Below are 13,577 nucleotides of genomic sequence, written 5' to 3'. Positions count from 1 at the left end.
TGAAAAACTTGTTTGAGAAGGCCTGAAACTGGGTTACAGTCTTGTCTTGCCTCTTTCTGAACTTTTAACCCTGCTGAAGATTCATTCTTTCCAATAAATGTTGCAGTCCCTCTAAATTAGTTGTCACCACATCTTGTGATGTACATAAGAACATGCAGACTCTAAAGCTAACCATGAATTGTCACACTTCCCTTTTCTTCCCAGATCCTGGAAAGAGCTGTACTACTTCCTGAATTACCCAATCTTCTTCCTATAAGACATATTATTACCTTGCTTGTATTGATCTAAATTCCTGACAATTTATGTCTCAGAAGATAGAGAAACAAGCATTCCACAACTGGATGCATTAATTTTCAATTGATATGTATCAAGTCATCAGAAATTTAGCAGTTTAATATTGTTATTATATCACAGTTTCTATAGGTCAGAAGTGTTCCTATGGTATAACTGCATTCTCTGCTCAGTGTCTCAAAAAGTCGTCATCAAAGTATTAGTTGGGCTTGAGTCTCATGGAGCTTGGGGTTTTCTTCTAACTTCATTGGGTTGTTATCAGAATTTAGTTCCCTGTGATGGTAGGACTAAAGGTATTGCTTTTTTGATGGCTGTTGGCCAGGCCAGCTCCTTAGAGGACACTCTAAGGGCCTAGCTATCTGGTCCTTTACAAAATGGCAGCTTATTTCTTTAAAGCCCACTTCAGAAGACTTTTTCTTGCTTGAAATCTCTCCTTTCAAAAAGAGCCTAATAAATGTGACCAAATCAGATCCACTCAAGATTATCTCCTTTTTGGTTGACTAGACCATAAATGATTCACAGCCTACTAAGAGAAGGTGAAACCCCATCATATTCACAAGTCTTGCCTGCTCAGTGGGAGATTATGCACAATGTGCACATCAGGGAGAGATGTCATGGGACCATCTTAGAATTCACCTACCACACAGGAGAATGGTATTTATATATATATTGCATTACATCTGTCATACAATATAACAGGATTTCAAAAAGTTCATGGAAAAAGGTATTAAAGCACAGGTTTATTTTGGTACAAAAAATTTTGAAATCATTGCATGGTTTTTCATAATACACATTTTCCATCAACTTTTTGAAAATTCCTCATGTGTAGTTGTAGACAGCAATGATAATAAATGAAATAAAATTACATATATTCATTTTTATTAGATTTTTGCCATAGGAAACATATGCTCGCTGTGCTCAGTGGAGAGAAAGAGAGAGACAGAGAGAGAGAGAGAGAGAGAGAGAGAGAGAAAGAGAGAGAGAAATTATCCCCTCCTTGAGGAGGGATGGTCATACTATAATCCATTCTCTTCCATCCTCCTCTTTGGGTTTTGGGCACACAAGCACACGTGCCCAGCATGATTTTCTTTGTTGTTTTTGTTTGTTTGTTTGGTTTCTTGGAGAGATTTTTGCTATAGGACGTATGCACTCTCTGGAGAGACAGAGAGACAGAGAGACAGAAAGAGAGAAATCACCCCCAAGACAGGATGGCCATGCTGCAATCCCTTTTCTGCTCTCCTCTGGGGATCTTGGACATGCATATACGCATGTCTGGCATGAATTTGAAGTACCAGCTATGGGACTCAAACTGAGGTTCTCCATGTGGGAGTCCAATGGTGTAAACAATATGCCATCTGTTGGTCCCATGCCCATATGATTTTCAAGTCACCAGGTCCAGGGTTTGAACCATGGTCAGCGTGTGGCATTCCAGTGCCTTAACCACCATGTCACCTGCTGGCCTTTTTATTATTCTTTGTATCTTTTATTTTATACATTTTTTTAATTGCCAGATGTGATGTGCACCTACTAGTCAGAGAGAGAACTAGGAGGAGGAGAAAGCAATCCCTCCCTCCCTGGGTATTGTCATGCTTCAACATTTTGTCTATATTTCTATTTTATTGGAATTATGGATGCACACGCACATGTATGTACATGCACATGAATGTAGTGTGTTTTTCAAGCTGCCAGGGCTGGGATTTGAACTGTAGTTGGCCAGGTAGAATCCTAGAATCCAGCTCACTGAACAGCTAGACCACAGGGCTATCCCTATTCTTTATATCTTTTTGCATGTTTTAAACATTTTATGAGAAAATGAAAAATATATGAAAGACAAAAAGATTAATAAAGATGTCAGTATATTGAGCTAATACTTTTGAAGATAAACAAAATCTTCAAATTATTAAAGAGGTAGCCATACTCTAACTACATCTGGCAAATAAAAATAAATTAAAGAGCAAGAAGCTTCTTCAAACTTGTCAGTAATTTTTCAATACAAATAAAAGCATGATTAGTCATCTTGATAGTGACAGTAAACAGGGAAATTAATTTGTAATTAAGTATTTTACAGAATTTATGGCTTTTTTATATAATAACTCTTTTAGACAAGGTTTTAAAAGTGAAAATTCAATAGAACAAATAATTAACATTCAAGAAATGCAAATTAAGACTTGTATCAAATAAATAATATTAAAATTTAAATACCTAGGACCAGCAGTTGGAATAATGGCTATGTTGCTGGACTCCCATGTAGTTGACCATGGTTCGAGTCCCAGATCTGGCGGCTGAAACTCATGCTGGGCATGTGTGTGTGCTTGCCAAAGATCCCAAGAGGAGAATGGAGAAGGGACTGCAGCATGGCCATCTCCCCTGGGGGTGATTTCTCACCTTCTGTCTCTCTGTCTCTCTCTCTGTCTTTCCAGAGAGTGCACTTGCCCTATAGCAAAAACCTCTAAAAAAATTAAATACCTTATGGAGGACAGTATTTTTTTGCATATAAAAGCTATTTCCATTTTTTATAAATGCAAACAAATTATTCATCATTATTATTATTTTTGGAGAAATTTTTTTGCTATAAGGCATGTGCTTTCTCAAGAAAGACAGAGAGAGAGAGATAGAGAGAGACAGACAGAAAGAAATCACCATCCTGGGGCGATGGTCATGTAGCAATCTCTTCTCCTCCATTCTCCTCTCGGGATCTTGGGCATACATGCACACATGCCTGGTGTGAGTTTAAGCCACCAGGTCTGGGACTTGAACTGTGGTCAACCACATGGGAACCCTGCAACATAGCCATTACGCCAACTGCTGGTACCTATTTATTATTATTTTGATGGGAAATTAGGAGGATACAGATATTGAATTGGTTAAAGATGTACAATGACTGTTTACTGCATTTACTTTAGTAATTTAGAGGCAAGAAAGACATGTCAAATCACTTACAAAGGTTACCTTATTAGGCTAACATCAGACCTCTCAACCAAAACAATACAGGCAAGAAAATGGGAAGACATACTCAAAATACTGAAAGAAAAACATGTTCAACCAAGAATAATATAGCACAGCAGGATTATACTTCAAATGGGAAGAATAAAATAATATCATTTGTAGACAAACAAAAACTGAAAGAATTCACCAATACTAAACCAAAGATTAATAAAGATGTCAGTATATTGAGCTAATACTTTTGAAGATAAACAAAATCTTCAAATTATTAAAGAGGTAGCCATACTCTAACTACATCTGGCAAATAAAAATAAATTAAAGAGCAAGAAGCTTCTTCAAACTTGTCAGTAATTTTTCAATACAAATAAAAGCATGATTAGTCATCTTGATAGTGACAGTAAACAGGGAAATTAATTTGTAATTAAGTATTTTACAGAATTTATGGCTTTTTTATATAATAACTCTTTTAGACAAGGTTTTAAAAGTGAAAATTCAATAGAACAAATAAGTAACATTCAAGAAATGCAAATTAAGACTTGTATCAAATAAATAATATTAAAATTTAAATACCTAGGACCAGCAGTTGGAATAATGGCTATGTTGCTGGACTCCCATGTAGTTGACCATGGTTCGAGTCCCAGATCTGGCGGCTGAAACTCATGCTGGGCATGTGTGTGTGCTTGCCAAAGATCCCAAGAGGAGAATGGAGAAGGGACTGCAGCATGGCCATCTCCCCTGGGGGTGATTTCTCACCTTCTGTCTCTCTGTCTCTCTCTCTGTCTTTCCAGAGAGTGCACTTGCCCTATAGCAAAAACCTCTAAAAAAATTAAATACCTTATGGAGGACAGTATTTTTTTGCATATAAAAGCTATTTCCATTTTTTATAAATGCAAACAAATTATTCATCATTATTATTATTTTTGGAGAAATTTTTTTGCTATAAGGCATGTGCTTTCTCAAGAAAGACAGAGAGAGAGAGATAGAGAGAGACAGACAGAAAGAAATCACCATCCTGGGGCGATGGTCATGTAGCAATCTCTTCTCCTCCATTCTCCTCTCGGGATCTTGGGCATACATGCACACATGCCTGGTGTGAGTTTAAGCCACCAGGTCTGGGACTTGAACTGTGGTCAACCACATGGGAACCCTGCAACATAGCCATTACGCCAACTGCTGGTACCTATTTATTATTATTTTGATGGGAAATTAGGAGGATACAGATATTGAATTGGTTAAAGATGTACAATGACTGTTTACTGCATTTACTTTAGTAATTTAGAGGCAAGAAAGACATGTCAAATCACTTACAAAGGTTACCTTATTAGGCTAACATCAGACCTCTCAACCAAAACAATACAGGCAAGAAAATGGGAAGACATACTCAAAATACTGAAAGAAAAACATGTTCAACCAAGAATAATATAGCACAGCAGGATTATACTTCAAATGGGAAGAATAAAATAATATCATTTGTAGACAAACAAAAACTGAAAGAATTCACCAATACTAAACCAGCTCTTCAAAAAGTACTGAAGGGAGTACTGTATCAGGAAAACTAAAGAGAGACAGACAGAAGTAACCAGTTGTTTTAATTCTAGTCATTTTGCCAAGGATTAGGAATGATTTTGTGATCTAATTGTGCCAATGAGATATGAAAACAAGTTTATTGCAGAGGAGGAGATGATACTGGTAAAGTTTTCTTGCTAGAAGGCAACTATATTAATTAGCTAGAACTTCTGTAACAAAGTATCACAAACTGCATGGCTTAAAAAGACCAAAATGTATTGTCTCACAATTATAGAGGCAAAGAGTCTGAACTTGTGTTGTGGACAGGGACATGATTTCTCTTACGACTCTAGGGAAAAATCTTCTCTTCATTTTCTAGCTTTGGGTGTTTGCCAGCATTTCTTGGAGTATATTGGTTTACTGATGCCATTCCCATCACATGGCTATTCGTGTATGTCTTCACATCACCATCCCTCCTCAAAGTCTTTTCCAAATTTACCTTTTCTTTAAGAGCACTAGTTATATTGTATTAGGGTCCATATTCATTATCTCATTTTTAAATAGATTACTTCTATTTCCATATAAAGGCTTAAATTAAGATACTAGGAGTTAGGAGATTAACATGTTTTTCTGGGGAACACAATTCAATACAAACAACAATGGACAGGATTTTAGTGAAGGATCTAAATTTCTGACTTGAAATCTACATAAGTTTTGAATTTTGTGAGATAAATTTTCTTATTGGTTAAGCCATTTGGAATCAGGTTTTTTGCTACTTGCAGCCATAGTATTTGCACCAGAATTTTGCAAACATTTCTGATAGGATAATGGTACAGGCAGTGTAGAAGATAATGGAATCATGGAGGAATAAATAAGAGTGGAAGAAGAAAGAATCTGACGCATTGAGTCTGGTACAGAACATAAGGATCAAAAGCATTTGTTTTGGTTCAACAAATCATCATTATGAATGAATTGTTATTCATTCTTAATTCAAAAATTTGCTCAATAGGTGTCACCTGGAACATCTTTCACTTATTTCATCTGTTGGACCTTTTTTGATAAATGCTGTTTCTGCTGTGGTATATGAAATACCAAGTGGAGGCCCTGGGATTTTGATAAGATCCTTAACCTCATACATAGGTTATGTATGCTTCAATGATATTAATGCCTCCTATAAATTCTTGATTCCATTAAGTCCTGTAGAAAGTTTGCGATGAACTATTCCAAATGTCTTTTTTTCCAGGTAAGGATAGACAAAAATTTTTTACTCTTGGAATTCAATAAATATCTTCTGACTAACTGGTCACTTTCCAGTGCATTTGTCAGAAAACATGGTGAGCCTAACGGGAAACAGTTGGTAGGAGGAAGAGATGACTACATGTTCAGATTTCAAACTGTGTATCTTTGAGTGAGTTATTCAAACTTTCTAAGCTCCTGTTTTATCATCTGTAAATAGGAAAATCAGTTATCACACTAAATAGAAATCATTACCATTTTAAAAATGCGTGAAGCTCAGGACCAGCAGATGGCATAGTAGTTATGCCACTGGACTCCCACATGACCAACTGTGGTTCAAGTTCTGGATCGAGTGGCTTGAAACTCATGGTAAGGGTGAGTGTGTGTGTGTGTGTGTGTGTGTGTGTGTGTGTGTGTGCATGCCCAAGATCCCAGGAGGAGAATGGAGGAGAAGGGATTGGGGATGGCCACCTTCCAGGAGGTGATTTCTCATTTTCCCTCTCACTGTCTCTGTCTTTCTCTCTTTCTCTGGTGAGTGCATGTTGCCCTAAGGCAAAAATCCTCTAAAAAAAATAAATAGCAAAGTTCACACAAATTAAGTATCACTGAAGACCACTTAGTCAACAGTGCTTAAACAAGATTCTAAAATGTGTGTATTGTCCCTTACGTAATATAAAAATAAGAAAAAGGAGTATTTTTTAATTGCCAGAGTATACTCTCCAAAGAGAGAGACAAAGTGAGAGAGTGTGAGAAAGCACCTGCCGATGGGGGTGTGGTTCTATGCAGGCTCTTCGCCTCCATTTCTCCATGCTGTTGGCATTTTAGGCAAACACATGTGCCTGGAGGGTTTTTTCAAGTCACAAAGGCTGGGATTCAAACTGTAAGGGTTGGAGTTCAAAACATGGTCAGTCTTGTGGGATCTAGCTCCCTTAACTATTAGGCTGTGGGCTGATTCAGGAAGAAAATAATTCAAAAAATGCACTAAATAGATAACTAACTTGAAGTCCCTTAGGACATAACAGCTTATAAAGACTTAGGTCAAATTTGGTAGGTTAGATTTCCTTCCCACATGTGTAACTGCAGGGTCTTGTTTATCTTTAGCATCCTTTTATCTTCTAGTGGTGCACCCAGGTATTCTGCATGTGGGCGGCACGCCATTAAGGGCTGTGGCATTGGATGGTCACAGAATGTGTCGGGCTGCTTACATTGCTGTCTCTCTATTCCTCCAGGATTCTCCTCTTGGACTTTAGATGGAGAAACTGCTTCCTATGTCCATATTAGCTCCTCTTGGGTGGATTTCACAGTGGTTTGCTGAGTCTAAGACCCAATTAGGTCTCATCAAACTAGTTTTTAGTTCCTACATCTAGTCCTGTTTTTCTATAGCACACATTCATTTGCATGATTCCATCAAGACCAGGCTGCAGAAACAACCACAGACAGATTTTCTGGCACCAACACTGTTCTCCCTATGCCCAGCCAGACTCCTCTAGCCTCTGTGTGACTGTTCTGTCCTCAACGTGAGTACTCTCCTCAGTTTCTGAAGTACTTGCATAAGGTATTTTCTGGATTGTTCCATAGCCCTCCCTATATATAGTGCCTACAGCCAACCTCCAAGATGGCCTGGACTAAAGATAAGGTCATCTAAACAGCTGTTGATTTTTTTTTTTTTTTGGAGAGTTTTTCGCTATAGGGTGCATGCGCTCGCCACAGACAGAGAGAGACATAGAGACAGAAAGCGAGAAATCACCCCCCCAGGGGGGATGGTCACGCCGCAATCCCTTCTCCTCCATTCTCCTCTCGGGATCTTGGGCATGCACACGCGCCCGGCATGAGTTTTAAGCCACCGGGTCCGGGACGCGAATCGCGGTCGACATAGCCATTACGCTAACTGTTGGTTCTCAACAGCTGTTGATTTTTAAAGTTTTTTATTTTAAATTGGGATATAGCATGTGGCTTTTCTGACAGAACATGGTTTTTCTAATGTGCTGTGCTTTGGTGAATCCTATAATTAACCAAACTACCTCAAACACTCAACCCCTGGATAACGAACGAGATGTTTTTAAGAGAAAGGAGGGAGTAAGGTCTGCAGAAAAGTGTCAACTATAATGTGTTTTAAATAATTTTACCTGATGATTCCCTAGCAGGAATCCACTATCAATCCATGGTGTTTTATTTAATTAGAAATGATCATGACTCCTTTTTGTAATATTTTCAACATTTCTTGTAAAATTTGGTAAGTTTTCTGGGACTTAACTTTTAACTAGATTCATGGGCAAGAAAACATCTCCTAGCCACGTCCCATGGTCAGGTTGTCAACATTGTCAGGTGCTGAATACATGATTAGGGGCCTCAGAGTTGCTGAGCTGTTTTTGTTATAATGGTCAAACTAATCAGGCAGAAAGGCACAATCGAGTAATTGGAGATCTAAAAGTGGAATGCTACTTGATTACTATAATGGCTGGAAACAGAGCAGATCTAGAGGGGCTAAGTCAGGGATGGGCTAAAAAGCAACCTTATCTTTTATGCATATAGTTATATTACTAATATCACACATATTACCTAGTATGTAATCTAACCTTATAAAAGTGCTTTCTAAGCTCCACTGTATTGTTTTTGTGTATTACTGAACACATACAAGTTTTACCTACATATATCAAAAACTTAAAGAAAAACTAACCCCATTGTCTTAAAGCTAAAACATGATGATGCATGAGGCCAGGTCAGATCTGTAGGATAGGAAGTGCAGCCTTCCAAATGGAATGCTTTTCTGCAGGCCCACAGCCCTTATGTGCAACTCCAAAGTTCAAAAATTTCTGAAAATACTCAGATTTTTCATCCTACTTTATTTAGACAAAATCTGATCTGACTTCAGACCACCTGGGTCTGTATAGGCATTTGATAAACTCTTGGCAGTGTGTGAATGAAGAATCTGTGCTATAAAAGGGGCAATTCCAACACTGGTAGCTAGAGGAACAATTTTTTGTCTTTTTTTTTTTTTTTAGGATCTTAAAAAAAAGCTTTATTAGTCTAGTCTATCCATTAGCAAAACAGACTCTGCTTCTCTCAAAGCTTAATTTTAAAAAAATGCTGTTTTTACCTCAAGATTATTCCTCCAACATTATAGACCTTACTATTTCAAGTCATGAAGGGAAATAGATATATTCTTTGTCTTGGTTTTTTTTTTTTTTTTTAATGTTTCTAATCCACATGTTGTTAACCTTCAGGATCCTTCTGGTTAGGGCCTGTATCTTCTCTAAGAGTTGTGTTTATTGATTGACTGATTTTTAATTTCCCTTTTGGCCTAATTAGATTCTAATGAGAGTGTAAAGATATGAATTAGATGATCTACTAGATACATTTCAAATCTCAAGAGTCTATGAATTTTATCATATTGAAAGTCAAAAGTGGGCTGGCCTCATAGCCTAGTGGCTAAGGGAGCTGGATTTCACATGCCAACTGTGGTTCAAATCCCAGCTCCAGAAACCTGAAAATCACATCAGGTGCATGGGTGTGCATGCATACCCCAAACTCCGATATGTTGGAGAAATGGAGAAAAAAGAATTGGGACGTGACCATGTCCCAAGGAGGGTGATTTCTCCCCTCCCTCCTTCTCTGTCTCCATCTCTCTCTGGGAAGCACATGTACCATCAACAATTAAAAAAAAATTCAAAATCTTCCTTCAAGATTATGCCTCACATCAAAATATACCATAGAGAAGATTTAAAAATGTTAGCTCTCACAAATACAAAAGTGCAGACTTCATATTAAAAATTCTGCTATATTTTAATTTATAGGTGTTGAAAATGACAAATTTAGATTTTTTACTGAGCATCTCTTTCTATCCCATTATTTCCAAAATTTTATAATTGATGTATAATCTGACAGTGGTGAAAATGTGCTCAAACACCTGCTCCCTCAGAAGAGACCATTTTAAATATTAAAATTTAATTATCCCAAGCTATTAAAAATATGACAATATTTTTGAACCACTGTGAAAGTGAAATTACTTGATGCTAATCATTATTACTAAAATAAGCATAAGGAATAAAACTGACTGCATTTTTTATTCTTACCCTTGGAAATGTTGTAAATCTGTCCAGTTCTTCAACAAAGCAGAACATCTGCAAACTAATTGCTGACATAACAATCAAGAGGCTGGCAGTAAATACAACCAAGCTCCCAAGTTTTTTTCCAGGACCAAATATCTTGTATACAAAGTCTTCTAATGCAGGTGAAATCTTAATAAGCCGGACTACCCGAAGAACCTATCAGGGGAAAGAATATCATATACTCTTGATCATTTATTTACACTGAATGTTAAATAAATTCATATTAAAACACCATTTTCACAGTATTTTATAAAAATCAGATTTTCAACTGGAGTATCTAAAGACAAAACATAATTATAGACTAACTGAGATACCATGGTAACACGGTGCTTGCCATGTAGCAAGAACCCAGTAAATCGCAAATAAATGAAGGAAGAAAAATAATGGTAACTGATTGTCTTAACATATCATGATTACTGAAAATGGTATGAACTAGTGCATATTGTCAAACTAAAATTTTCATTTTTCTACTGTTCAAATACCTAAGGAAACCTTTAATTCAATATTAGTTATATTGCCTCATAAAATAAATCTTTCTTTTACTACACATTCATAAGGAAATGGAAAATACCCTAAAACCTTCTGTCAAGGAGTCTTTACTTCTGGCTGAGACTACTACAATGATATCCATTTGTTCTTCTTCTTTTAAACAATGAGACTTTTTGAATGTAGTCTAGCAAGTGGCTTCCTGGGGCTACAGACTCTACTTCCTACCTCATTTGAGGCCACGTGTCCTTAGTGAACTAGGCCCAGACCTATGGGCTGTAGAAGGAAGAGATTCAGGTAGCTTTTGGTACATTCAATAAAATAAACTTTTCCTGGATACTCTTTATAATTTCCTCTGGCCTGGAAATGGAATAACTAGAGCAAGCTTTTTTGGATCAGAAATAGAAGGTTTGTAAAGGATATGACAGGTACAATCAACCCAACAGGCTGGAAGACCTTCCTTTCCTGGAAGATCTTGTAGAGCAGAGTCACCTACTTTGGCTGGATACTCACCAACTATTGAAGAGAAATAGGCTTTTCAGGGAAGCTCTATATTGTGGGTTCTTTGTTATATCTGCTTAACTTTGTGTGTGTGTGTGTGTGTGTGCATGCAAGTGTGTAATTCAGAAAGTTTGTGGAAGAAACTATGCATGGATTTCAAAATATTGTTTCATCAAAATAAACTCATACTTTGATTTCATTTTCAAATGGACGTTTGAAGACTCTCTCATAGATGACAGATATTTTGCATCTACATATTTGCTAAATATCCATACACAATGAATTAATTAAGAAATGCATTCATTCATTAATTTAATAAATATAAATGGATTATTATGTACCAAACATCATATTGGACAACTATGATTCAATGGTTACTATTTTAAAGGGAGTATAGTACAAAGACATAGCTCTTAGGGACATACTTACATGATTAAAAAATGTATAAATTAATGTATACGTAAAAGCTGAAGTGTACAGCATTAAAATGCCATTAAATTACCTGTTTTTCCTGCTATAATTCCTTTTTTTACCCTTTTTTGCTATATAGTAAATGTGATTGCCAAAGAGACAAAGAAAAAGGGAAAGTAAGAAATCACCCCCGAAAAGGGGACGACCAAGTCACAATCCCTTCTCTTCTATTCTCTTCTTGAGATTTTGGATGCGTGTACACACACACCTGGCATGATTTTCAAACTATGCTGCCAGCCATGTGAGATGTGAGAGCCAGTCTACCTAACCATCGGCCCTCTGCTATAATTCTTAACATACATTTTCAAATCCGAACATATGACACTCAGGTCATCTTTCCACATAATAAGTAAATAGCTTTTTCATAAGACCTATTAAAATATTAATACTCAGGGCCAGCAGGTAGCTTGGTGGCTAAGTCACTGGACTCTCACATGACTGACTACAACTGGAGTTCCTGACCTGGTGGCTTGCTTTCTCACTTTCCCTCTCTTTCTCTCTTTTTCATGAGTGCACATGCCCCATAGCAAATTAAAACATAAATAATAAATAAAATTAAATTAATAAATATTTGTAAAATATTAACATTCATATTGATATTCAGAATCACAATCTGGAAAGGGTTCTATATTTACCAATTTATCTATTCTCAGATATAAATGATTCAGTATCTAACTGTCAACAGCTGAATCCAGGCAAGAGTAACTGGTTTAAACAATGAACCATTTTACGGCTCAAATTTCAATACTATGTGCTTTCTTCACTAGTATTAAAATCATATTTAAAAGATCATCTAAGCAATTTCTACTCTTATCCCAAATTCTATTCAAAAAATATTAGGCACATCTCTGCAATTCTGATGAATTAATATTTCATCAATTTGAAGAAACAGAACTTAACTTATTGCTTTGATCAGCATTTTCAAAGGCTTAAACCTGCATTCCTGAAAGGAAAAACTCTTATTAGTGAATCTATTTTTTTTATTATTTACATGATGACAAGAATGCTTTCTATTCTGTCAACCAATGAAGTTTTTGATTTTGTGTATCTGTGGATAGGTAATAAAGGAAACCATGCTCTCAAAGATAAGTACTTGAGAACATTTTATGTTTGTTCCCAAAGCACATTTTTCTGCTCACATTTCTAAATCTGTCTTTTAAAGATCATTCCGTTGATTCATAGTGTGATGCTGTGGAAATTGCTCAGATAAGAATATAACCTCTGAAATTAAACTTCTTGGGCATAAATTTTGGCTCCACCATTTGCTCAGTATGTGGTCTTGGGCAAGTCAGATTTCTTAGGACCTCATTTTATGTGTAAGATCCTTATCTCACAGGACCATTATGGGAAACAAGCTAGACAATGCACTGATGGCATGGCATTTGATGCATTCTAAATGCACAATAGACCAGCCACCATTGTTGTTCTGATTATACAGGTGATAAGACCCTCGGCAGTTTGCGAGAATATGACTGTGCTAGACCGTGATACCCTGGCTTTCATCAGCCTCATCACCATGTGCAGTTCCGGGAATGTATCAATCATGCTTCCCCCTTGGGACACACTCAATGTGGTTCTCTCCACCTGGAATGCTTCACCCAGACCTTCCCATGGCTCGCTACTTCACTTCATTAAGTCTCTGCTCAATGTCACCTCTTCAGAGAAGTATTCCATGAGTAATTTTATGTACATTAACACCCTCAGTCCCACAGTCACTGTTTTTTGTACCCTGCTTGTCTCTTCCTTTTGGCATTTTCAGGACTTGAGTTCTCAATTCCTCTTGTGTACTTCCTTGTGAAGTGATTGCCCTCCAGAATTTAAGCTTGATGAGTCAAGGATCTCCTCTGCCTGTCCATTGCTCCATCTTTAGTATATGGAACAGTGCGTGGCACAAAGTAAGTGCTCAGTAAATGTCATTTTAGTGAATAAATAATACCAACAATTAGCCTCAAAGATAACTAAGATTTTAAGGGAAACCATTTTGTACTGAAGAGCTTATTTCTTTAAGTGTGGTTAATATGAAACTGACTAGGG

General features: G+C 36.8%; 1 protein-coding gene across 1 annotated transcript in view; it reads right to left on the bottom strand.

Annotated features, from left to right (window-relative positions):
* The window catches only part of NALCN (sodium leak channel, non-selective), a 351,304-nt gene that overhangs the window by 168,981 nt on the left and 168,746 nt on the right, over positions 1–13,577 (bottom strand). Inside the window, exon 12 of the mRNA XM_006141515.2 lies at positions 10,050–10,241. Within this exon, the coding sequence (XP_006141577.1) occupies positions 10,050–10,241 (192 nt within the window). The remainder of the gene's footprint in view (positions 1–10,049; positions 10,242–13,577) is intronic.

The sequence above is a fragment of the Tupaia chinensis genome, unplaced genomic scaffold, assembly GCF_000334495.1.
Source record: "Tupaia chinensis unplaced genomic scaffold, TupChi_1.0 Scaffold000057_1, whole genome shotgun sequence".
In the NCBI taxonomy this organism is placed as follows: domain Eukaryota; kingdom Metazoa; phylum Chordata; class Mammalia; order Scandentia; family Tupaiidae; genus Tupaia; species Tupaia belangeri.
Note: the sequence above shows the minus strand (reverse complement) of the source record. Positions and strands in the feature narration are given on the sequence as shown.